The 11,591-nt window shown below is 38.1% G+C and overlaps 1 protein-coding gene across 3 annotated transcripts in view; it reads left to right on the forward strand.

Moving 5' to 3' along the window:
- Window positions 1-11,170, forward strand: part of LRRC28 (leucine rich repeat containing 28) — a 183,707-nt gene extending 172,537 nt beyond the window's left edge. For all 3 annotated transcript variants that reach the window (XM_069540468.1, XM_060005505.1, XM_060005504.1), the window contains one exon: window positions 10,635-11,170. In XM_069540468.1, the coding sequence (XP_069396569.1) occupies window positions 10,635-10,707 (73 nt within the window). In that variant the 3' untranslated portion in view covers window positions 10,708-11,170. The remainder of the gene's footprint in view (window positions 1-10,634) is intronic.
- The last annotated feature ends 421 nt before the right edge of the window (window positions 11,171-11,591 follow it).

Below are 11,591 nucleotides of genomic sequence, written 5' to 3' on the forward strand. Positions count from 1 at the left end.
TTGTTGTTTGTTTTTGATACTAAGTTGTGTGAGCTGTTTATATATTTTGGGTATTAACCCCTTATTGGTCATATCATTAGCAAATATTTTCTCCAATTCAGTAGGTTGTCTTTTCATTATGTTGATAGTTTCATTTGCTGTGCAAAAGCTTTTAAGTTTAAGTAGGTCCCATATGTTTATTTTTGCTTTTGTTTCCTTTGCCTTAAGAGACAGATCCAAAAAAAATGTTGCTACAATTTATGTCAAAAGTGTTCTGCCTATGTTTTCTTCTAGGAGTTTTATGGTTTCCAGTCTTAAATTTAGATCTTTAATCCATTTTGAGTTTATTTCTGTATATGGGGTGAGGAAATGTTCTAATCTCATTCCTTTACATGTAGCTGTCAGTTTTTCCAGCACCACTTACTGAAGAGACTGTCTTTTCTCCATTGCATACTCTTGCCTCCTTTGTCATAGATTAATTGACCATAAGTGCATGGGTTTATATCTGGGCTTTCTATTCTGTTCCATTGATCTATGTGTCTGTTTTCGTGCCAATACCATACTGTTTTGATGACTGTAGTTTTGTAGTATAGTTTGAAGTCAGGAAGCATCCAGCTTTGTTCTTTTTTCTCAAGATTGTTTTGGCAGTTCAGGGTCTTTTGTGGTCATACTGAGTGAAGTAAGTCAGACAGAGAAAGACAAATACCATATTTCACTTATATGTGGAATCTAAAAAAAGGGCACAAGTGAACTTATTTACAAAACAGAAGTAGAGTCACAGATGTAGAAAACAAACTTATGGTTACCAGGGGGTAAGGGGGGAGGGATAAATTGGGAGATTGGAATTGACATATATATCCTACTATATATAAAACAGATAACTAGTAAGGACCTACTGTATAAATGTGAATGGATTCAATTCCTCAAGAGATTCTTATGTCTTAAGTTGTGTTAAGGCAGAGAGAGGGAGGGAGAGAGGGAGAGAGAGAGAAGGTGAAAGCAAGAGAGGAAAGAATACCTTAAGACAAAATTACTTAAACTTTTGAAGACAAAAAGCTAAATTACACCAAAACAAGACAAACAAACAAGGTGGGAATGGCAGTATTATTATTGACAAACTAAAATTCAAGTTGAAAAGTATTAAATGAAAAAAATAGATTAAAAAAGTAAATTTTAGAATTATTTGTTCTAGTTCTGTGAAAAATGTTCTGGGTATTTTGATAAGGATAACATTAAATCTGTAGATTGCCTTGGGTAGTATGGACGTTTTAACAGTATTAATTCTTCCAATCCATGAAAAGAGGGTATCTTTTATATGTATCATCTTCAATTTCCTTCATCAATGTCTTGTAGAGTATAAGTCTTTCACCCTCTTGGTTAAATTTATTTCTAGGCATTTTATTCTTTTTGATGCAATTGTAGAAGAGATTGTTTTCTTGAATTCTCTTTCTGATAATCCATTATTAGTATCGATAAGCAACATATTTCTGTATATTCATCTTGTATCCTGCAACTTTACTGAATTCATTTATTCTAATTTTGTGTGTGTGTGGAGATTTTAGAATTTTCTATATATAGTATCATGTCATCCCTAGTTTTATTTAGATCTGAATTTTTTCTTTTTTTTGCGGTACGCAGGCCTCTGACCGTTGTGACCTCTCCCATTGCGGAGCACAGGCTCCAGATGCGCAAGCTTAGTGGCCATGGCTCACGGGCCCAGCTGCTCCGCAGCATGTGGGATCTTCCTGGACCGGGGCACGAACCCATGTCCCCTGCGTCGGCAGGCAGACTCTAAACCACTGCGCCACCAGGGAAGCCCTAGATCTGAATTTTTTACCTATACCCTTTCCTCCCCTGAAGAACTCCTTTCAACCTTTCTTGCAGGACAAGTTCGCTGGCAATGAATTCCCTTAGTTCTCAGTTTGTTTGAAAAATTCTTTATACTCCTTTACTTTTGTAGGATAATTTCACTGGATATAAAATTCTAGGTTAGTGTTTTTTTTTTTCTTTGAGCACACTAAATATCTCACTCCACTCTCTTCTTGCTTGCATGGTTCTAATAAGAAGTCTACTGTGTCTTATACTTGTTCCTCTATAGGTAACGTTTTTTTCTCCTCTGGCTTTTTTCTAAGATTTCCTTTTTCTTTGGTTTTCTCCAGTTTGATATTTCTTTTTTTTTTTCATTGAAGTATAGGTGACTTACAATGTTGCTATACAGAAAGTGATTTTCAGTTTTATATATATATATATATATATATATGTGTGTGTGTGTGTGTGTGTATGTGTATATATATATATATATATATATATATATATATATATTCTTTTCTATATTCTTTTCCATTATGGTTTTCACAGGATTATGAATATAGTTCCCTGTGCTATGTGGTAGGACCTTGTTGTTTGTCCATTCTATATTTACTAATTTGCATCTGCTGACTACAAACTCTCAATCCATCCCTCTTCCACTCTCTTCTCCTTTGGCAGCCACATATCTGTTCTCTATGTCTGTGAGTCTGTTCTGTTTCATAGATATGTTCATTTGTGTCATATTTTAGATTCCACATATAAGTGATAGAATATAATATTTCTTATGTGTAGTGTTTTTGTTTTTGATTTTTATCCTGCTTAGTGTTGTTAAGTTTCTGGATCTGTCATTAATTTTGTAAAGTCCTTAACCATTATTACTTCAAATTCTTCTCTTCTTCTCTTTTATCTCCTTTTCTTTCTAGTATTCTAATTATGCATATCTTGCACCATTAGAAATTGTCCCACAGATCGTGGATTTTCTGTTCTATTTTTTTTTAATTCCCTATGATAATTCTAACATCTCTGTCATATCTGAGTCTGGTTCTGAGGTTTTCTTTGTCTCTTCAGCATGTGCTTTTTCTTGCCTTTTGGCATCTCTTGTAATTTTTTGTTGAAAGACAGACATATTGGGTAATAAGAACTGAGCTAAATAGGCATTTAGTATGAGATTTTATTTTAATCTGGCTAGGAGCTGAGCTCTGTTTTATGTTTGTTGTAGTAGGTACTAGAGGCTTCAGATTGAAATTCAGATTCCTTTAGTGTCCTTTTATGATTCTCCTTGCTTAACTTTGGGCTTCCCTGTATACTCCTCAGAGAGCCTGCATCTTGCAGCTGTTTTTGTTTTTAAATGCAAAATTTTAATGGGAATGCATTTATCTCATAACATTCTTCATTCTCTCCTATTTTCTCATGACTTTTCTTCCGTACTCCTGTATAGTTTAAAAACTAGATCCTCACCTCAATATCCTGTCAAGCCCAGGCTGCACTGTTGGTAAATGAGCTTTAGGAGCATGGTGAGCCCCCTTCCCCCAGCACCCTCAGGACTGCCCACTGCACCCCCTGCAGGCCCCTGGGTGGGCCCAGTAAGATGAACCCAAGGTTTAACAGTGCTGGGATTTTATTTATTTTGCTTTTTTATTTTTATTAATTAATTTATTTTAAAATTGTATTTTAGAGTATGGTTGATTTACAATGTTGTGTTAATTTCAGGTGTACAGCAGAGTGATTCATTTATACATATACATATTTCCATTCTTTTTCAGATACTTTTCCCATATAGGTTATTACAGAATATTGAGTAGTTTCTTGTGCTATTTAGTAGATCCTTGTTGTTATCTATTTTATATACAGCAGTGTGTATTTGTTATTCCTAATTTATCCCTCCCCACCACGTTTCCCCTTTGGTAACCATAAGTTTGTTTTCAATGTCTGTGAGTCTGTTTTGTAAACAAGTTCATTTGTATCATTTCTTTTAGATTCCACATATAAGTGATGTCATATGATATTTGTCTTTCTCTGTCTGACTTACTTCACTTAGTATGATAACCTTTAAGTCCATCCATATTGCTGCAAATGGCATTATTTCATTCTTTTTTATGGCTGAGTAATATTCCATTGTATATATGTAGTACATCTTCTTTATCCATTCCTCTGTTGATGGACACTTAGGTTGCTTCCATATCTTGGCTGTTGTAGACAGTGCTGCAATGAACACTGGGGTCCATATATCTTTTCGAACTACGGTTTTCTCCAGATATATGCCCAGGAGTGGGATTGCTAGATCATATGGTAGTTCTATTTTTAGTTTTTTAAGGAACCTCCATGCTGTTCTCCATAGTGGTTGCACCAATTTACATTCCCACCAACAGTGTAGGAAGGTTCCGTTTTCTCCACACCCTCTCCAGCATTTATTGTGTGTAGACATTTTGATGATGGCTCTTCTGACTGGTGTGAGGTGGTACCTCATTGTAGTTTTGATTTTCATTTCTCCAATAATTAGTGATGTTGAGCATCTTTTCATGTGCTTTTTGGCCATCTGTTTGTCTTCTTTGGAGAAATGTTTATTTAGATCTTCTGCCTGTTTTTGATTGGGTTATTTATTTTTTGATATAGAGCTGCATGAGCTGTTTGTATATTTTGGAGATTAATCTCTTGTCAGTTGCTTTGTTTGCAGATATTTTCTCCCATTCTATGGGTAGTCTTTTCATTTTGTTTATGGTTTCCTTTGCTGTGCAAAAGCTTTTAAGTTTAATTAGGTCCCATTTGTTTATTTTTATTTTCATTACTCTTAGGAGGTGGATGCAAAAAATACTGATGCGATTTATGTCAAAGAGTGTTCTGCCTATGTTTTCTTCTAAGAGTTTTATAGTATCCGGCCTTACATTTAGGTCTTTAATCCATTTTGAGTTTAGTTTTGTGTAGGGTGTTAGAGAATGTTCTAATTTCTTTCTTTTTCTTTTTTTTTTTTTTTTACATGTAGCTGTTTAGTTTTCCCAGCACCACTTATTGAAGAGACTGTCTTTTCTCCATTGTATATTCTTGCCTCCTTTGTCATAGATTAATTGACTATAGGTGCGTGAGTTTATTTCTGGGTTTTCTGTCCTATTCTGTTGATCTATATTTCTGTTTTTGTGCCAGTACCATACTGTTTTGATGACTATAGCTTTGTATTATAATCTGAAGTCAGGGAGCCTGATTCCTCGAGCTCCATTTTTCTTTCTCAGGATTCCTTTGGCTATTCGGGGTCTTTTGTGTTTCTATACAAATTTTAAATTTTTTTGTTCTCGTTCTGTGAAAAATGTCATTGGTAATTTGATAGGGATTTCATTGAATCTGTAAACTGCCTTGGATAGAATTGTCATTTTGACAATATTGATTCTTCCAATCCAAGAACATGGCATATCTTTCCATCTATTTGTGTCATCTTCAGTTTCTTTCATCAGTGTCTTACAGTTTTCAGAGTATAGGTCTTTTGCCTCCTTAGGTAGGTTTATTCCTAGGTATTTCATTCTTTTTCATGCAGTGGTAAATGGGATTGTTTCCTTAATTTCTCTTTCTGATCTTTCATTGTTAGTGTATAGGAATGCAAGAGATTTCTGTGTATCAATTTTATCTGTAATCCACTGTCCTTATTCTGGAGGCCATTTACTCTGGTGGTAAATGAGGGAGGAAAATGTTCTAAATTTTATGATTATATCATTATTTTAGTGGGCCTGTATTTCTAGGCTGTGACCTTCATAAATTTTTCTCATCTTGCATAGTTTGCTTTCCCCTCTTAGGTGGGATGGGCAGGCTAAAGGGGGCTAGGGTGGGAAGAATGCCCTTCCACACCTGGGATAAGGCTCTGGTAAACTTTCTCTGGAGAACTGTCCTTTGTTATGGAGGATGCTCTGGACATGTTACGTAATGACTACTCTTTTTCTCTTCCTGAATGAGCAACAAGGGGATCTTTTACGGATTTTCACCATGATAGCCTGTAGGGTTTCTGTAGGTAAAACCTAAGAATGTGTGTATCACCCTAACATTGCAGCCTCAGGAGTATCTCACTCTCAGGCTTGTCCACACTCAGCCTCCAGCAATTCTAGCATCTTCTGTCCAGGTAAGCAAGTCTCAGCTGTGACTCTGGAGGTACCTGTCTCACCAGATTTTGAAGTTGCAGTTTGCCCTATGACCTCAGTTCTCTGGTGAGTGGAGAAAAGTTGTTGATTTTCAATTTGTTCAGCTTGTTCTTGTTGTAAGAACAGGAGTGAGGACTTCTAGGCTCTTTATGTCAGAGATGAAACCAGATGTGTTCTCTGTATATAATTTCAATTCTTTGAAATTTGTGAGGCTTGTTCTTTGGCACAGAATATAGTCTGTCCTGGTGAATATTCCATGGGCTTTTAGGAAAAAAAAAAGTGTACTTTGTTGCCTTTGGGTGGAGTGTTTTGTATATGTCAATTAGATTCTTTGGTTCATTGAGTTGTTCAGTTCTTCTACACCTGTGCTGATTTTCTGTCTGGTAGTTGTGTCAGTTGCTAAGAGTAAAGAAGTTGAAGTTCCCACTCTAATTGTGAGTTTATCTATTTCTCCTTTTAGTGCTATTTTTTAACAGCTTTATTGAGACAATTTACATATCATACAATTCACCCATTTAAAGTATACAAATCAGCAGTTTGTACTGTAGTCACAGATAACATGCAACTAATACCACAGACAATTTTAGAACGTTTTTCTCACCCTAAGAGAAACCTTGTACCCTTTATCTATCACCTCTCTCTTTCCCCATACCTAGCCCTAAGCAACTAGTTATTTACTTTCGATAGAAATTGATGGATTTCTCTGTCCTAATCCTTTGGATAGGGATAACAGGCTTTTCTTGGAGTTTTTTGGGGGGGGGGGTTGTTTTTTTTGTTGTGTTTTGTTTTCTTTTCTTTTGGTTTTTTGACTCTGCCTGTTGGTGGTTCTGGGTTGGAAGTTCCTACAGCATCCTATCTGAAGTATATGGGAGGCAATAAGGAAGCCTCGGGAGTTTACCATTGCTGTGTTGCTTCTCAAGTCCCAGGATCATAGTCTGTCTATCTTCATTATGTCTTTCAGAGTCTTCCAATGCTTGTTTGTTGTATTATGACCAGGGTGTTTTAGTTGTAAGAGAAAGAACCTTGGAAGATTGGGGCTCCCAAAATGTGTTTTGCCTCCAAAATCCAAAGGGACCCACAAGTGTGTATCTGTTTCTTCAAGTGGACAGTTCTGGATGTAACTCTTCTTTTCTGTTTGAAACTTTACCAATGTAGCAGACACCTGAGCTTTTGCAGGCTTTCTCTCTCACCTCTAGTAGGCATGTGTCATATTAAGTATCAGGTGTGCTTGCTACTTCCAGTTTGACTTCCCCTCACCAATACATATATTAATGTCTTAGTGAAGGGACTGTCTTCCTGACCCTCCCAGAGGTTTCCAGGTGGTGGCTAAGCAGGTTAGGCCACATTGGATCCACTTCAACATTCCCATTTCTCTAAGCCTTTGATCTCCTCCCTCTAGACTGTGCAGTGGAAGTTCTAGCATCTCTGTCTCATTGACTGTAGGCCTCTACTGAAGCAAGACTTCTATTAACCATTATAGGTACTCATACTAACACATTAAATGCTGAGGCCTCGTGAAACACCCTTCTTGGCCTGATCCAACCTTAGACTTATTCTCACTGGCTAATGTATTATACTTAGACTCCATTTCCATGCTTACTCTCCAGATTTCTGCAAATAAAATTTGACAATATTCTACAACTCCTTCATGTACATAATCTCTCCCAGGAGCAGCCCTTGCAATTAACTCTCTGAATCATGCTGGGATTTTGCTCTCTCTGTGGCCCTAGAGGCAGTGAGTATTGTTCCTGCCTGAAGAAGATAGGAATTTCCTTTTTAGGTAACCACACCAGATGAAGTCAGTGAAATCTTTTTATTCAAGTGAATGCTTGTTTTCTTAGATAGTAAGAAGGGCTGTTTCTGATGTGAAGAAATGTTTAGAGATATTAGAGGTTTAAGGTCCTTAGCTTTGTGTCTACACAAAGGTTTCCATCTCAATTCTTAAGTCCTCACCCCTTCCCACAAGAACCTTTACCTTAGCGTAAGAGACTTAGCATAAGTATACTTTTACCTGGTATGTGATTCTGCAGCCTGTACATTCAGGCCTCAGGCATGTCCCTCCCACAGCTTCATAAAATAAGAATTCCTTTAAAGCCACCATAGAAACTTTCTGATTCTCTACCTATGCCTTGAGTTGAGAGTTCAAGAAGGCACTAAGCTTATCTTTTTTTTTTTTTTTTTGGAAGGGGGTTGGGATTTGGGGAAATCTTTTAAAGCAGTCAAAAGAAGCCATCTCCCTCCACAATCTTTGAATTCACCATGATGCCACAGCAGTCAAGTGCCACAGCACTTGAACTCCCAGTGCCTTACCCTCCACTGGCAGTCTTAGTGATAATTTGAGTAATTGTGATACCACAACTTCGAGTAATCAGTGATGTCCCATTTTTCCCTGGTAATGAGGTCATTCATGCACTTACCAACCCAATCCCAGAATCCCACTTTGATGGACTGTTTCCTTAGACTACTCCCTACTAAATCAATCAGGGTACTGGCTGGAAAACACACAGAAGCTGGGATTTTGAAGAGAAATTAATGGAGAAGGACTATTTACAGAAGTTCAGGCAGGGGTCAGAGCACCCACAAGGATGATAAAGTACCTGGGAACTTACAGCAGTAGGAAGGTTTACCGTTCTTAATCTTTTAGCATGAAGGACAAAGGAAGATCTGGAGGCTGTTGAGACTTAGAACCAACAGGAGGGGTTGCCCAATAAAAGCTCTAGTCAGAGATGTAGAGATGGAGTGGGATAGAAATAGTCAACCTTTCCATAAAAGCAATGAAAAAACTGGCAAAACTTGTCAGAATTGAATTTTTCAGAACTCTGGAAATTAACAAAAGGCTTACAGCAATCCAGAGTGCATTTATTCAAGAAAAGTGACTGAATCTCAAAAAGAACAGAGACCTTTGTGATATTTTAACCTATAGTCCCAACTTCTAGTCTTAACCTTGAAAACCAAGAATCTGCTATCACAGTTAAAACCAGCAGCTGGGCAACAATTGGAAAGGGGTGGAAGGAAGTTGGAGCATCTTCAAAAGGTGTTTCACTGAAAAACCCTACTTGCAAGCCTGTCTTTATTTCCTCAGTCAGAGATCACCAGTGCAAAAAGCCTCTTCTCTGAGGGTATTTGTCAAAAATTGTCAAAACAATTATAGGCAATTGCTTAACTTCACAGATGCCTGAGGCAGTGGGTAGCTGTTGGGGCAAACAATAGACTAAGGTTTCCACGGGGGCTTTGAAAAGCACTAACATATTCCTAGGAGTATGTAAGGTCATGTGCATGCAAAAGGATGTGAGCATGCTCAGAAAAGACCCAAGAAGGCCCTGAGCTCTCACCTCTGCTTGCAGGAAGTGAGACTCTGTGCAAGCAGGAAGTGAAGGCTAAGGCAGAGTTGTCAACTGCCTGGTTGAGTGTGACTGGAGCCTAGTGAGAACTAGAGCCATACAGGAGGGTCCATCCAGGGGAGCTAGCTGGAACCAGTTGGTAAGGGAATCCTGGATTAGTACAAAAATCTAAGGCAAGAGAACCCATAGAAGTAGGTCTAGCTCTTGCCTTGAGATCTTTGATCATCCAAGATGAAATAATGGCAAAGCCTCTTTTGGAGGATCGTGGTGGCCCAGGGAAAAATAAAGCCCACGGAGAAACAAAATTATCAATGGTTGCCAGAGACTTGTCAGGGGGTTTAGGGGATGGGGGTTGGCTGCAAGTGGACACAAGGAACATTTGGGGATATGAGAAGTATTTTATATCTTGATGGTGGTGTTAGTTAAATAATTGCACATATTTCAAAACTCATTCAACTGTACACTTAAAATGGGTGAATTTTATTCTATGTTTGTCTGTAACTATACCTCTATTAACTAGACTTTTTATAAAAAAAGAAGAAAAAGAAAATATTCAACTTTTCTCTCTTCCTGCCCTTTACCCTCCTGCTATACCTCCCTTGTCCTAATTCAGCCTGAAACCAGCTATCAGGCAGCCTTGGAGGTTGGGTCTGTAGAGGTCACCTTGTTGGATTACAGAGAAAGGCAAAGACTGAGTTGAGGGGTGGAGAAAAGAGAAAACAGTCAGCACAGGGGTCCTGTGAAAACAACAGTAGATTAATCTCTCCTCACCAGAGGATAGCACTTCTGGTGGGAAAACAAGGCATCCAACAACTGGAGCTGCCCAGATTGGGATCGGAGGGCTCATGACTCGCTGCAGAAATATGCCAAGCAGGAGTCTGAGATGGGTTTCCTCTGTTGTGTGGGAGAAGACCCTCAAACTACATGATTCAGATTCTGAAATTACCTCTGTAAGCAATCTGTGGGCATACATTTGTAGGATAAATTCCTTAAAATTATGTTTTTTAAGCTCTTCGATATATATGTGTTCTAGCTAAATTGGTGACTTTTTCTTAGAAAAAGTGACTTTTATAACGTATTTCAAATTCTGTCATTGCACTGGTTCTAGTAAGCCGAATTCAGACTGTAACATGGAAAAAGCTTACTTTTCCTTTGCTGCTAACATAGGGATGTTGCGTCATCTGAAAACTGCTAATAAAATAAGCACACACATACCTCACCTGATTCCAGTGCTCAGTTTTAAAAGGAATTTATATTTCTGTTGTGTACTCTGTTGACCATCCTAATCCTTTATTTTAACAAAGGAAAAGACTGTCTCTAATGGAAAGAATTCTGAGACTTTCCTTTTGAACTCACAGTGTCCTTCTCCCCCTCTTTCCCCTTCCAGGAGGACAACTGTGAGTTTTGTGGCTTACTGCTGCTCCACCCAGTGTCTGCAGACTTTTGACCTACTGAGTTGATAAACACTCAAGAGCCTCAGGAGTGTTGCCAGCTTGACACTGCAGTTGCCTGCATATCGCACAGTGTGACAGAGGGACAGGAGAGTCCAGCCAGGCCCAACAGGCCCTTCCGATCTGTCCTGTCACGCTTGGGGACTGCAGGACTCTGGAAATGTCATGATCGAGCTTCAGAGCTGAAATGCCTTCACCCTTCCCCCAAGTTGGAATATATCCTTCCCCAAATTAAGAACCCTTTGTCTTCCGTGTTTTTCTTTTATGTCAGCGAGTCTCTTATGCAGACTATTTAGTTTGATGTGCCTCCCCGAATCTAATTTAGAGCAAGTTTAAGCTCCCTGAAGAACTGTAATTTGATAATATAACCAAATTAACTTTTGAACACACATACTTTCAGTGGTATCTGTAATCTTCTCATCTCTCTTTCTTTCCCCAGAGAATTATTCCCCAGAGGTTATTCTCCATGTTTTTAACAAATTTCAGTAAACCCTGTGACCTCAATAGTATTGAATAGCAGTGGGGGGGGAGGGGGGGTGGGTGTCTGAGTTGGCTTCCAAGTTAGACTCCAGTAGGGGCTTCATGAGGGTCCTGGCACATACCCTCTGGAAAGTTACAACCTTGTTTATAAAGTTTTGCAACATATTAAGAGACTTTTGTGAGGGGGTTTTAAAAATAAAACTGTAGATTATAAATGAAATACACACTTATTTTGAAAAACTACAGAAAAACAATTTTTGAATTTTTAATTTCCTGATAAGATTTTTTTATATGAGAAGAGGGACATATGAGGCTTTAAAAGATCTGATCCTTTTCTTTCTAGACTTAAACATTTTCTGGCTACTGAGAAAGGGAGAGAAAAAAACACATTAATATATGATCTCTGGTGTTTT

Source organism: Delphinus delphis, chromosome 2 (genome assembly GCF_949987515.2).
Source record: "Delphinus delphis chromosome 2, mDelDel1.2, whole genome shotgun sequence".
In the NCBI taxonomy this organism is placed as follows: Eukaryota; Metazoa; Chordata; class Mammalia; order Artiodactyla; family Delphinidae; genus Delphinus; species Delphinus delphis.